Raw genomic sequence first — 10,680 nt, 5'->3', positions numbered from 1 at the left:
AATGAGCCACCGGGCAACTTCTGCGGGGACGAGGGGACTGTCAGGATCGGGACCCCCGCGGGGCCCACCCCCGGTGTCCCCCCGGTGCTCACCATGGCCTCCGCCTGGGGCAGCCCCTCGGCCGGGAGGCTGCGGAAGAGCCGCACCTCGGGGCTCCCGTCCCGCAGCACCTCCGTGCCCTCCGGGCTCAGCTCCCAGCGCTGCGCGGCCCGCGGCTCCGCCTCGATCACCTGCACGGGACCGGGATCAGCACCGGGACCGGGATCAGCACCGGGATCAGCACCGGGACCGGGATCAGCACCGGCACCGGCACCGGGATCAGCACCGGGACTGGGATCAGCACCGGGACCGGGATCGGCACCGGGACCAGAACTGGCCTGGGACCAGCACCAGGATCAGCACTAGGATGGGCACCGGGACCTGGATCCGAACCGGGACTGGCACCAGGATCAGCACCGGGACCAGGATCAGCACCGGGACCAGGATCAGCACTGGGACTGGCACCAGCACGGGCACCGGGATCAGCACGAGGATCAGCACGGCGGTCGCTGCCGCTGCCCGGGTCAGCACCGGGACTGGCACCGGGATCGGGACCAGCCCCGGGGCTCCCCGCGTCCCGCCCCCTCCCAAGCCCGTCCCGGTTGCCGGTCGCTCCCACCTCCCCCAGGGCCTGGAGGCTCTTGATGGCGCCCACGAGGGTCTGGTGGTCGATGCCGAGCGCGGCGGCCGCTTCCAGGCTGCAGAGGCCGCCGGGCCCCGCCGCCCGGTCCAGCCGCTGCAGCAGCAGCTCAGCCACGCTCGGCGACATCACGGCGGCCGGAAGCGCTCCTGGCATCCCCCGGAAGCAGAACTGCGGAGTGAGGCGCGGCTGCGGCCATCTTGGTGTGCGGGCGCCGCCATCTTGAGTGTGGCGGGCACCAGGGAGGGTCTTGGGAAGGGGCGTGACGTGATGGCGCTGACGTCGGGAGACGGCGGAGTGACGTCATCAGGCGGGTCTGTGCAGCGGCGGGTCCGTTGCCCCCCAGGCCCATCACACGGCGCCGGTGGCCCCAGGGCCCCCCCAGCCTGACAACAGCCCCTCGTTAGCGCAGCCCCCCCCCCCCAACCCGCGCCTGCCCGGGTCCCCGGTGCTCTGACGTCACCGGGCCACGTGACATCATCACTTCATCACAGCCCCGGAGGTGGGAGGGAGGCGCCTCGCCCCGCCTGCCGTGTCCCCCGTGTCCCCCCCCCCCCGCCCCGTCCCGGGGGCCCGATCCTCGTTCCGGTGCTATTATGGGATGGCGAAGCCCCTCCCGTCACGTGGCCCGCGCGCGGCCTGGCCCTTTAAGAGCCCACGTGACCGCGGCGGCGCGCGCCCCAGGACGGGAGCTGGGGGGGGGGCGTCTCCCTCGGAACGCGTGGTCACTCGTGATTGGCTGCCGCGCTCAGCCAATGGGAGGCGGCCATCTGGGACGCCAACGTTCGGGGGCGCCGTCGCCGCCGGGCAGCGGGCGGGCGGCCAATGGGAGCGGGCCCCGCGAGGGCGCGGGCCAATGGGCGGGCGCGGGGGGCGGGCCGAGGGGCGGCCGGCGGATAAAAGCGGCGGGCGCCGCCGCCCCCTCCGCAGTGCCGGGCGCCGCCAGCCGGAGGGAGCGAGGGCAGCGACCGGGCCGTGAGGGAGGGACCCCCCGCCATGAGCCGCCTCTGCCTCCCCGCCCTGCTCGGCGCCCTCCTGGCGCTGGCGGCGGCCGGACCCACCGAGTTCTTCCGGGAGGAGTTCGGGGATGGAGGTGAGGGGGGGCCGGGGCGGGGCCTGCGGGGTCCGTGGGGTCCCCTGAGGTGGTGGGGGTGGGGGGGTGGGGACCTGCAGTCCCTGCTGTGGTACAGGGTGGCGAGGTGGAGCCCCGGGGGGGTGGGGGGAGGCGGTCGGGGCGAGGTCTGCGGGGTCCCCTCAGGTGAAGGGGGGGACGGGGGACCTGAGATGGAGCGGAGCTGCGGTGGCCTGGGTGCTCTGCCCAGGTGCAGGGGGAGCCCACGCGGTGAGAGGGGGCCGAGGCGGATCTCCCTGGCAAGGGTGCGGCCTCCAGGGTCCCTCCAGGTGAAGGGGATCAGGGGAAGTGGGGCACTGAGGTGGAGGAGGCTGTGGAAATCTTGAGGGGGAGCACGAGGGAGCCTTGAGGCCCCCCCTGAGCTGGGGGTGTGAGGGGTCTCACCTGGGCTGAGGAGGGTGAGGGTCATGGGGGATGAAGGATGTGGGCTGAGGAGGGGATGTCTTGGGTGCAGCTGTGGGAGAGAAGGGGTGAGAGCTCTAGGAGAGGTATGGGGGCGAGGGGTGAGGGGCCCCCTTGGAGGGTAGTTCCTGGGGAGAACTTGGTGTTGGAGGTCAGCCCTGGGCTGGGGAAGGGGAGTCCTGGGAGGCCCCCCCCAGCATGGAGGACAAGGAGGATGGGGGCTGTCAGCAGTGGGGTTTCTCCTCCCTGAGGGGTGACTCTTAGGGCCTGAGGCATTCCCTGTGGGGGATGGCTGGAGTCAAGCTGGGGGGTTGCCCTTCCCTGGGACCCCAGACCCTGCAGCCCCCCAGCAAAGAAACCTGAAGATGTGAGCAGCAGTGGGGGGAACAAGGTGCGCGTCCCCCAGTTGTGGGTGCAGGGAGGCGGCTCCCCCAGAACATGACAGGTCTTGGGAGCTGCTGGGGTGGCTGAACCAACCCCTCCCCAGCCATGGGCCAGGGTCTTGAGCTCTCTCCTCTCCCCACAGACACCTGGATGCGCCGGTGGGTGGAATCGAAGCACAAACCCGATTATGGGAAGTTTGTCCTCACGGCCGGGAAGTTCTACGGAGATGCTGAGAAGGACAAAGGTGAGGAGGCCCCCGGGGGGGCAGGGCAGGGCTGGGACCCTTCCCCAGGCCTGGGAACCCCTCACCCCAACCCACCCCCCTCCCGCAGGGATCCAGACGAGCCAGGACGCCCGGTTCTACGCCCTCTCCTCCCGCTTCGAGCCCTTCAGCAACCGGGACAAGACGCTGGTGGTTCAGTTCACAGTGAAGCACGAGCAGAACATCGACTGTGGCGGGGGCTACGTCAAGCTCTTCCCATCCAGCCTCAACCAGGAGGACATGCACGGAGACTCTGAGTACAACATCATGTTCGGTGGGTCCCTGGCCTGTCTGTGGAGCCCCTCAAGGTGTTGGTGAGACCCCTCCTCACCTCCTGTCCTTTCCCCCAGGCCCTGACATCTGCGGCCCTGGCACCAAGAAGGTTCATGTCATTTTCAACTACAAAGGGAAGAATGTCCTGATCAACAAGGACATTCGCTGCAAGGTGGGTGGGGAGTGTTGGTGGGGGGAGGATCCTCAGCCCCGTGGAGGGGCATCCCAGCTCCTCTGACCCCCCCCTCCCTCAGGACGATGAGTTCACCCACCTGTACACGCTGGTGGTTCGTCCCGACAACACGTACGAGGTGAAGATCGACAACGCGCGGGTGGAGTCGGGCAGCCTGGAGGAGGACTGGGACCTGCTGCCCCCCCGCAAGATCAAGGACCCCGATGCCCGCAAGCCTGACGACTGGGACGAGCGGGCCAAGATTGATGACCCCGAGGACACCAAGCCCGAGGTGGGGAGGGGGCTCCAGGGGGGCCTGGGGAGCTCTGCAGGGGCTGTGGCAGCGCCCTGACCCACCCGCCTTCCCCCAGGACTGGGACAAGCCCGAGCACATCCCGGATCCCGATGCCAAGAAGCCAGAGGATTGGGATGAGGAGATGGATGGGGAGTGGGAGCCCCCAGTCATCCAGAACCCTGAGTACAAGGTGAGGCTGGGGCTGTGGGGGGAGGGGTCTGAAGGGCTGGGCCAGGCCCCCCCATGACCCATCCTGACCCCCCCCCCCAGGGCGAGTGGCGGCCCCGGCAGATAGACAACCCTGACTACAAGGGGAAGTGGGTGCACCCCGAGATCGACAACCCTGAGTACAGCCCTGACCCCCACCTCTACGCCTACGACAGCTTCGGGGTCATCGGCCTCGACCTCTGGCAGGTGCGTGGGGACCCCCCTCTGAGGTGTGGACCCACTCTTGGCCCCTCTGTGGGGCGTGGAACCCCCCCCCGACCATTCCTCGTGTCCTGCAGGTCAAGTCTGGCACCATCTTTGACAACTTCCTCATCACGGATGACGAGAAGCTGGCAGAGGACATCGGGAACGAGACCTGGGGGGCCACCAAGGTAGGAAGGGGACAGGGAGGACCCCAGGACCCTCCTGGGGATCCCCAGGACCTGCAGTGACACCCCTTGTCCCTCGCAGGAGGCAGAGAGGAAGATGAAGGAGCAGCAGGACGAGGAGCAGCGGAAGAAGCAGGAGGAGGAGGAGAAGCAGCAGAAGGAGGATGAGGGGGACGAGGAGGGGGATGAGGAGGATGATGAGGATGAGGAGGAGCCCGAGGCTGAGCCCGGGGAGGCGGAGGCGGCCCCGCGGGACGAGCTGTGAGCGCGGCGCGGCCCGGCCCCAGCGGGGCCGTACTTGTCTCTGTGAGACCTGGACTCTTTTCTATGGCCGGGGCTGGGGTCGGGCCGGGACCCGCGGCCAGGACTCAGGAAGGGGGCGGGGGGGGGTGGGGAGGAGCCCCCGGTACCGGCGGGGGGTGTCAGGAGGAAGGGGGGGGGGGGTTGTCCGCAGGCGCACGTGACTGTACGGGTGTCGCGATCCGGTTTCTATTAAATTAAGGCTCGTCCCGGCAGCCGCCTCCGCTCCCTGCGCCATCTTCCCGCCGCCGCCATTTTGTGCCGCCGCGCGCCTCACGTGACCGCGCTCCGCCGCGGCGCCCGCGTCACGTGACGAGAGGCGGGGCCGCGCCGCCGGGGGGGGGGCTGAGGGGGGGCGGGGGCTGGCCCGTGACGTAGTTCCGGCCGCGCGTCACGTGGCGGAAGCGGCGGCGCGCCTAAGATGGCGGCGGCGTGAGTTGCATGTTGTGGGGCCGCCGGGAGGAGCCGCCGCCGCTGCCGTTATGGCGGTGACCGTGACGCTGAAGACGCTGCAGCAACAAACGTTCAAAATCCGGATGGAGCCGCACGAGACGGTGAGGGGGGGGGGGGCGGCGCGGGGGGCCGGGCCGGGCCTCGCCCCGGGGGGCAGCGCGGGAGCCCCCCCCGCCCCGCGGCGGGGCAGCCCGGGGCGCTTTGGGACCGCGCGACCCGGCGGCACGGGCGGGGGGGGGACCCGTAACGGCACCGTGGGTCCGTTACGGGTCGTCCCCCCCCCGCCCCGTGCGGGGGGTTGCGCGGCCGCGGGGACTTCGTGTCCCCTCCTGGGTGGGATGACGGGGTCACTGCGCGCCCCGGGGGCCCCCAGAGCCCCGTACCGGGAGGAGCCCGGCGCCTGGACCCTATTTGTGCTTCGGAGGGGGCGGGGCTGAATCCCCCCCCCCCGCGGCCCAGAGAATCCCCCCGACCCAGCGAACCCCCCACCAGCTCCTGCCCGGCTCCCCCCGGGGCTGTTGCTTCAGGATCCCCCGGCAGGACGATGATTCCTTGATGTCGGGGGGTTGTTTTGGTGGGGCTCTCGTGTTTTTTGGGCGGCTGTTCCTGACCCCCCTGCCACCCTCCCCTCCAGGTGCGGGCTCTGAAGGAGAAGATCGAGGCTGAGAAGGGCAGTGAGGCCTTCCCTGTGGCTGGGCAGAAGTTGATCTACGCCGGGAAGATCCTGAGCGACGACGTCCCCATCCGCGAGTACCGCATCGACGAGAAGAACTTCGTGGTTGTCATGGTGACCAAGGTCAGATCCCCCCCCCCCTCGACTTCTCCCCAACACAAGACCCCTCCCAGCTCCCACTCACAGCCCTTTCCTGCAGGCCAAGGCAGCCCTGGGCACTGCAGCCCCCGAGGCTGGAGCTGGAGGCCCCTCAGAGCCCCCCGCGGCACCGGCTGCGCCCCCTCCGGCCGCTGACCCTGCCCCCCCACCACCTGCTGCCCCCCCCAGTGAGGAGACACCGGCCCCGGACCTCCCCCCTCTCACCCTCTCGGAGCCTGCGGCAGGGTAAGGGGGTGGGGTGGGGATAGAGCCCCCCAGGAGGAGGAGTTGGGGGGTTAGTTCTGCTGGGGGGGGGGCAGGAACAGCTGAAACAGAGTTTAAGGGGGGCTGCAGCAGAGAAGCACGGAAGAGAGCTGGGGACAGGAGTAGCAGGAGGAACTGGGACAGGATGGGGAAGTGTTGGAGGGATCTCCAGGAGTTTTGGGGGGTCCGAGTGTCCCCAGAGCTCCCAGTAAATCCTCTTCTCTCTCTCTTGAACCCACAGCTCTGTTCCCCCCCCCAGTAGTGCTGGGCGCTCGGCCGATGCTGCCTCCACCCTCGGTGGGTGCTGGGGGGACATGGGGGTGGGGAGGTTTCCCTGGGGGGTGGGGGCTTCCAGGTGTCCAGGGAGGAGCCTGGATTTGAAGTGATAACGGGGGGATCTGAGGTGTGGATGGAGCTGGGGGGCCACAAGGAAGGTGTTTTGGGGTTCACTGTGGGGGGTAATGGGGGAGGTGAGGGGAAGGGGCAGAGAACTGGGGGTTTGGAAGTCTGGGGTCTCTGTTATGGGGTAATGGAGGGGCACGGGGGGGGTTGTGGGGGTGGTCCTGGGGGGGTCGCAGGGGACCCCCAGTGCTGACACGGGGCCGCAGTGACGGGGTCGGAGTACGAGACGATGCTGACGGAGATCATGTCCATGGGCTACGAGCGGGAGCGGGTGGTGGCCGCGCTCAGGGCCAGCTACAACAACCCCCACCGTGCTGTGGAGTATCTGCTGACGGTGAGTGGGGGTCCCGGGGGGGGCTGGGGGCTGGGAAGGGCTCCAGCCCTCCCTGACCTCTCCCTGCCCCCCCCCAGGGCATCCCTGGCAGCCCCGAGCCCGAGCGCCCCCCCGTGCAGGAGAGTCGCGCCCCGGAGCAGCCCCCGCCTGAAGGTGGGTGGGGCTTCCGCTGGACACGCCCCGCGGGGGTGGGGTTTCGGTGGGACACGCCCACGGGGGGGGGGGCGGTGCTTGGGTGGTGCTGGGAGGCTCCGCCCCTTTAGGGTGTGGTCTTGAGGCTCCACCCACCCGGGGGACCCGGTGCTGAGGGCAACTGCCAGGAGGCACCAGGTGGCCTTGAAGCCCCGCCCCCTTTGTGGGTGTGGTCAAGGGGGGTGGGGCTGTTCCTGGCCCCACCCACTCACGTTTTGGTCAGTCCTGTCTCTGGGTGGGGCTTGAGGTTGGGGGGGGGGCGTGTCCAGGTCAGGCCCTGCCCTGTGGGTGTGGCTTTGTCAGGCCCCTCCCCTTGGGCCTGGCTTAGCCCCGCCCCCCGCAGGGGAGAACCCGCTGGAATTCCTGCGGGAGCAGCCACAGTTCCAGAACATGCGTCAGGTGATCCAGCAGAACCCGGCCCTGCTGCCTGCCCTGCTCCAGCAGCTGGGCCAGGAGAACCCCCAGCTGCTCCAGGTACCCCCAGCCCCACCCCGGGACCCTCCTGAGCCTCCCAGGCCCCACAACTCACCCCCCATCCCTGATTCCCTCCCCTCCCCAGCAAATTTCCCAGCACCAGGAGCAGTTCATCCAGATGCTGAACGAGCCCCTGGGGGAGCTGGGTGACCTGGAGGGGGAGATGGGCGCCATCGGGGACGAGTCCCCCCAGATGAACTACATCCAGGTGACGCCTCAGGAAAAAGAAGCCATAGAGAGGGTAAGAGTGGGGGGCAGCGTGGGGGGGACCTCGGTATTAGCAGGGACTTGAGTTAACAGGGTGGGGTTCTCAGGAGGCACCAGAGTTAACAGTGTGGCTGATCTGTGGATGTGAGAGAGGGCAGGTGGGTGACAGGCAGCAGAAGGGACCAGACTTGACAGTATGAAACAATCTCCTAGGAGTAACAGCCTACAGTGGTGGGAGGCAGAGGGGTTGGGGTGTGGGCAGGGGGCTCAGAGTCAGCAGGAGCAGGGACCAGAGCAGTTGGAGCTGCTTTTAAGCCATCATTAGGGAGCAGAGTTAACACTCCTCGGTGGGGATGGGGATAGAGGGAGGGACAGCCCGGGAGGGGTGGAAGCTGGGGGGCCCGGGCTGCCAGGAGGGCTCAGAGGGGCTGCTCCCCACAGCTGAAGGCGCTGGGCTTCCCCGAGAGCCTGGTGATCCAGGCCTACTTCGCCTGCGAGAAGAACGAGAACCTGGCAGCCAATTTCCTGCTCAGCCAGAACTTTGATGACGACTGAGGGGCCAGGCCAGGCACCCCCACCTACCTCCCCTGCTGTGGGGGGTGTCCTGGGGGCTGCGCTGCCCCCTTGGGGGGGGGGGTCCCGCTGCAGGGGGAGGAGGGGGGGGCGCAGCCCTGCACAACCCCCTGGGGCGGTGGCGCTGCCTTCCGGGGAGGGGCGGGAGCAGGACCCTTGTTGGGCTCCAGCCCTGCCCTGCCCTGCGAGCAGCAGCGATTGGTGGAGCCCCCAGAGCCTCTCCCCAACTGGGGGGGGGTCTCAGCAACCCGCTTTCTTCTTCCCCCCTTCCCCCCCTCCCTTCCCCATCCGGCCCTGGGGGGGTGGGGGCAGTGGGAAGAACCACAACCGGGGAGGGGGAAAAGATTAAATGCAGAATTTTAAACCCATTGCGGGGTGGTGTGGGTGTGTTTTGAGATTGGGGGAGGGGGCTCAGGAGGAGGGGCTCTCGGGGGGGACCTCCGGGGGGGCCCCTGGGGGGGCCCGGGCGGCAGCAGCAGCTTCGGCAGCGGCCAAAGCGCTTCGAAGGGCCTCGTCCCGCTCCTGCCGCCGCCGCTTCTTCTCCTCCCGCCGCTGCTGCTTCTCCAAGTCCTGCAGCAGCTCCTGGGCCCGGGGGCCGCCGCGGGGGGGGGGTCCCGGGGCGGGGGGGCCCCCCCAGCCCCGCCTCAGCCAGCAGCCGCTGCCGCCGCGCCGCGTCCTGCCGCGCCTTCTCCCGCGCCCGCTCCCGCTCCTGCCGCCAGGCCTGGATCCGCGCCGGCATGGCCGCCAGGCTGCGGGCCACCCGCTGCTGCCTGGGGGCGGGACAGCCCGTGGGACGGGGACCCCCCCCGAGGGGTCACCCCAGTCCCACCCCCCCCAGTTCCATCCCTGCAGATCCCCATCCCAGTTCTCCCAGTTCCATCCCTGCAGATCCCCATCCCAGTTCTCCCAGTTCCATCCCTGCAGATCCCCATCCCAGTTCTCCCAGTCCCTCGTGTTCTCCAGATCCCCAACCCCAGTTCCTCCCAGTGCCCCCCTACACCTGCTGCCATTTTTCCCAGCGTTCCTCCACTCCCAGTCCCACCTCCCAGTGCCCCCCACTCTTCCCAATCCCAGTTCCCCCTGTTTCCTCCGACCACCCCCAGACCAGATTCCAGTGCTTCCAGTTCCTCCAGTGACCCTCCCACTCCCACTAGTGTCCCCCCAAGCTCACCCCCAGTTCTCCCAGTGCCCCCCCCGGCCCGGTCCCATGTTCCCAGTTCCCTCTCACCTCTCCTCCCGCCGCCGGGCCTCCTCCCGCTCCCGCCGGTCCAGCTCCGCCTCCACCTCCCGCAGCGGCGGGTCCCACTCCCGCTCCTCCTCCTCCAGCTGCCGCAGCCGATCGGGCCCCGGCCACAGCTGCCAGACCGGCACGCCCGACGCGTCCCCGAGCCGCCCGAAGCGCCGCGCCGCCGCCCGAAGGTCCTCGGGGTCCGCCGGGGCCGGGCCCGCTCGCCGCCGCAGCGGGGCTGCCCGGTAGAGCCGCGCCGGGGCCGTGACCGGAGCTGAGACCCGGGCCCGGCCCAGCGCCGCGGCCAGCGCCGGCCGCAAGGGCGCCGCCATCTTGTGCGGGCAACGGAAGCAACGGAGGCGGAAGTGGCGGAAGGCGCGGGCGGAAGCCTGGCGGGAGGTGAGGGACGGGGGCGGGGCCGGACCCCGGGGGCGGGGCCGGGGGCGGTGAAGGGGGCGGGGCCGGGAAAGGGGCGGGGGCGGGCCCCGGGGGCGAGGAAGGGGGCGGGGTCTGGATGCGGGGGGCGGGGCCGGGGGCGGGGCCCGATGTCGGGGATGGTTCAACACGGGGGGACCCGGGGAGGGTTTGGGGACCCCTTTGGTGTTGGGCGGACCCTAAAGCGGGGCGGGAGGGGGAGGCGGGATGTTCCCAAACCGCCTCCCCTCCCCGGGGGGGGGGTTTGGCACAGCGCGAGCTCCCCTCCCCCGCCCCCCCAGACCCCCCCCTCCGTTTTCGGTTGCAGCCAAACCCCGGGGCGCGCTGCCAAGGGCTCGGCGGGATTAACCCCTCCCTGCCCGTCGCCGGGTCCCCCGCGCCCCCCGCACTCCCCGTGCCCTCGGACGGCTGTGTCCCCTGCGGGAAGGGGACAGGTGACGGGAAAAAGGGGTGGGGGGCACCTGGAGGCTGGGACCGATCCTCTCAGGGGGGCCGGGGCCCCCGGACGCCTGGGTCTGTCTGCTCCCCTCCCCTCCCAGCTCTCGCTGGAGCTGCCGGGGGGGGCGGGGGGGCCCTAATGGCTTCCAGGCCTCGGCAGCCGGCGAAAACCCGCCACTATCCAGAGCCAAAAATCCTCTGAAATCTCCCCAAAACGTTCCTCTGGCCTCCCGGGGGGGGGACAACCCAGGCATTCGAGCCTCCTCACCCCCACTGCAGCCCCCAGCCCCACTATCTGGGGGGACCCAGGTGTCTGGGATACCTCCCCGAGTGAGCCCAGGGCCCCCCTAAACCCAGCCAAGGGGAGGGGCTGG

General features: G+C 70.1%; 3 protein-coding genes across 3 annotated transcripts; 2 read left to right on the top strand and 1 right to left on the bottom strand.

Annotated features, from left to right (window-relative positions):
* The first annotated feature begins 1,613 nt into the window (after window positions 1–1,613).
* CALR (calreticulin) lies at window positions 1,614–4,578 on the top strand. Its single transcript, XM_051640689.1, has 9 exons — window positions 1,614–1,772; window positions 2,740–2,841; window positions 2,930–3,133; window positions 3,210–3,304; window positions 3,387–3,596; window positions 3,676–3,789; window positions 3,870–4,013; window positions 4,106–4,198; window positions 4,278–4,578. Exons 1-9 carry the CDS (start codon window positions 1,676–1,678, stop codon window positions 4,458–4,460), a joined length of 1,242 nt encoding a protein of 413 aa, XP_051496649.1. The 5' UTR covers window positions 1,614–1,675; the 3' UTR covers window positions 4,461–4,578.
* Window positions 4,579–4,883: 305 nt separating this feature from the next.
* Window positions 4,884–8,573, top strand: RAD23A (RAD23 homolog A, nucleotide excision repair protein). Its single transcript, XM_051640700.1, has 9 exons — window positions 4,884–5,049; window positions 5,583–5,744; window positions 5,821–6,005; window positions 6,265–6,320; window positions 6,632–6,759; window positions 6,837–6,912; window positions 7,295–7,425; window positions 7,511–7,666; window positions 8,074–8,573. The coding sequence occupies exons 1-9, from the start codon at window positions 4,978–4,980 to the stop codon at window positions 8,185–8,187; spliced, it is 1,080 nt and encodes a 359-aa protein (XP_051496660.1). The 5' UTR covers window positions 4,884–4,977; the 3' UTR covers window positions 8,188–8,573.
* On the bottom strand, window positions 8,546–9,835 carry GADD45GIP1 (GADD45G interacting protein 1). Its single transcript, XM_051640735.1, is given in 3 exon segments — window positions 8,546–8,820; window positions 8,822–8,975; window positions 9,434–9,835. Coding segments are annotated over 3 exon segments (690 nt in total). The 5' UTR covers window positions 9,766–9,835; the 3' UTR covers window positions 8,546–8,616.
* Window positions 9,836–10,680: the final 845 nt, after the last annotated feature.

This window comes from Apus apus, chromosome 26 (assembly GCF_020740795.1).
Source record: "Apus apus isolate bApuApu2 chromosome 26, bApuApu2.pri.cur, whole genome shotgun sequence".
Taxonomy (NCBI): domain Eukaryota; kingdom Metazoa; phylum Chordata; class Aves; order Apodiformes; family Apodidae; genus Apus; species Apus apus.
This window is presented reverse-complemented; position numbering and strand designations above follow the sequence as displayed.

Coding starts and splice junctions, on each gene's coding strand:
- RAD23A (XM_051640700.1), top strand. CDS start 4,978: ATGGCGGTGACCGTGACGCTGAAGACGCTGCAGCAACAAACGTTCAAA. Junction 5,050..5,582: donor GGATGGAGCCGCACGAGACG/GTGAGGGGGGGG, acceptor CCTCCCCTCCAG/GTGCGGGCTCTGAAGGAGAA. Junction 7,426..7,510: donor AGAACCCCCAGCTGCTCCAG/GTACCCCCAGCC, acceptor TCCCCTCCCCAG/CAAATTTCCCAGCACCAGGA.
- CALR (XM_051640689.1), top strand. CDS start 1,676: ATGAGCCGCCTCTGCCTCCCCGCCCTGCTCGGCGCCCTCCTGGCGCTG. Junction 3,305..3,386: donor ACAAGGACATTCGCTGCAAG/GTGGGTGGGGAG, acceptor CCCCTCCCTCAG/GACGATGAGTTCACCCACCT. Junction 3,790..3,869: donor TCCAGAACCCTGAGTACAAG/GTGAGGCTGGGG, acceptor CCCCCCCCCCAG/GGCGAGTGGCGGCCCCGGCA.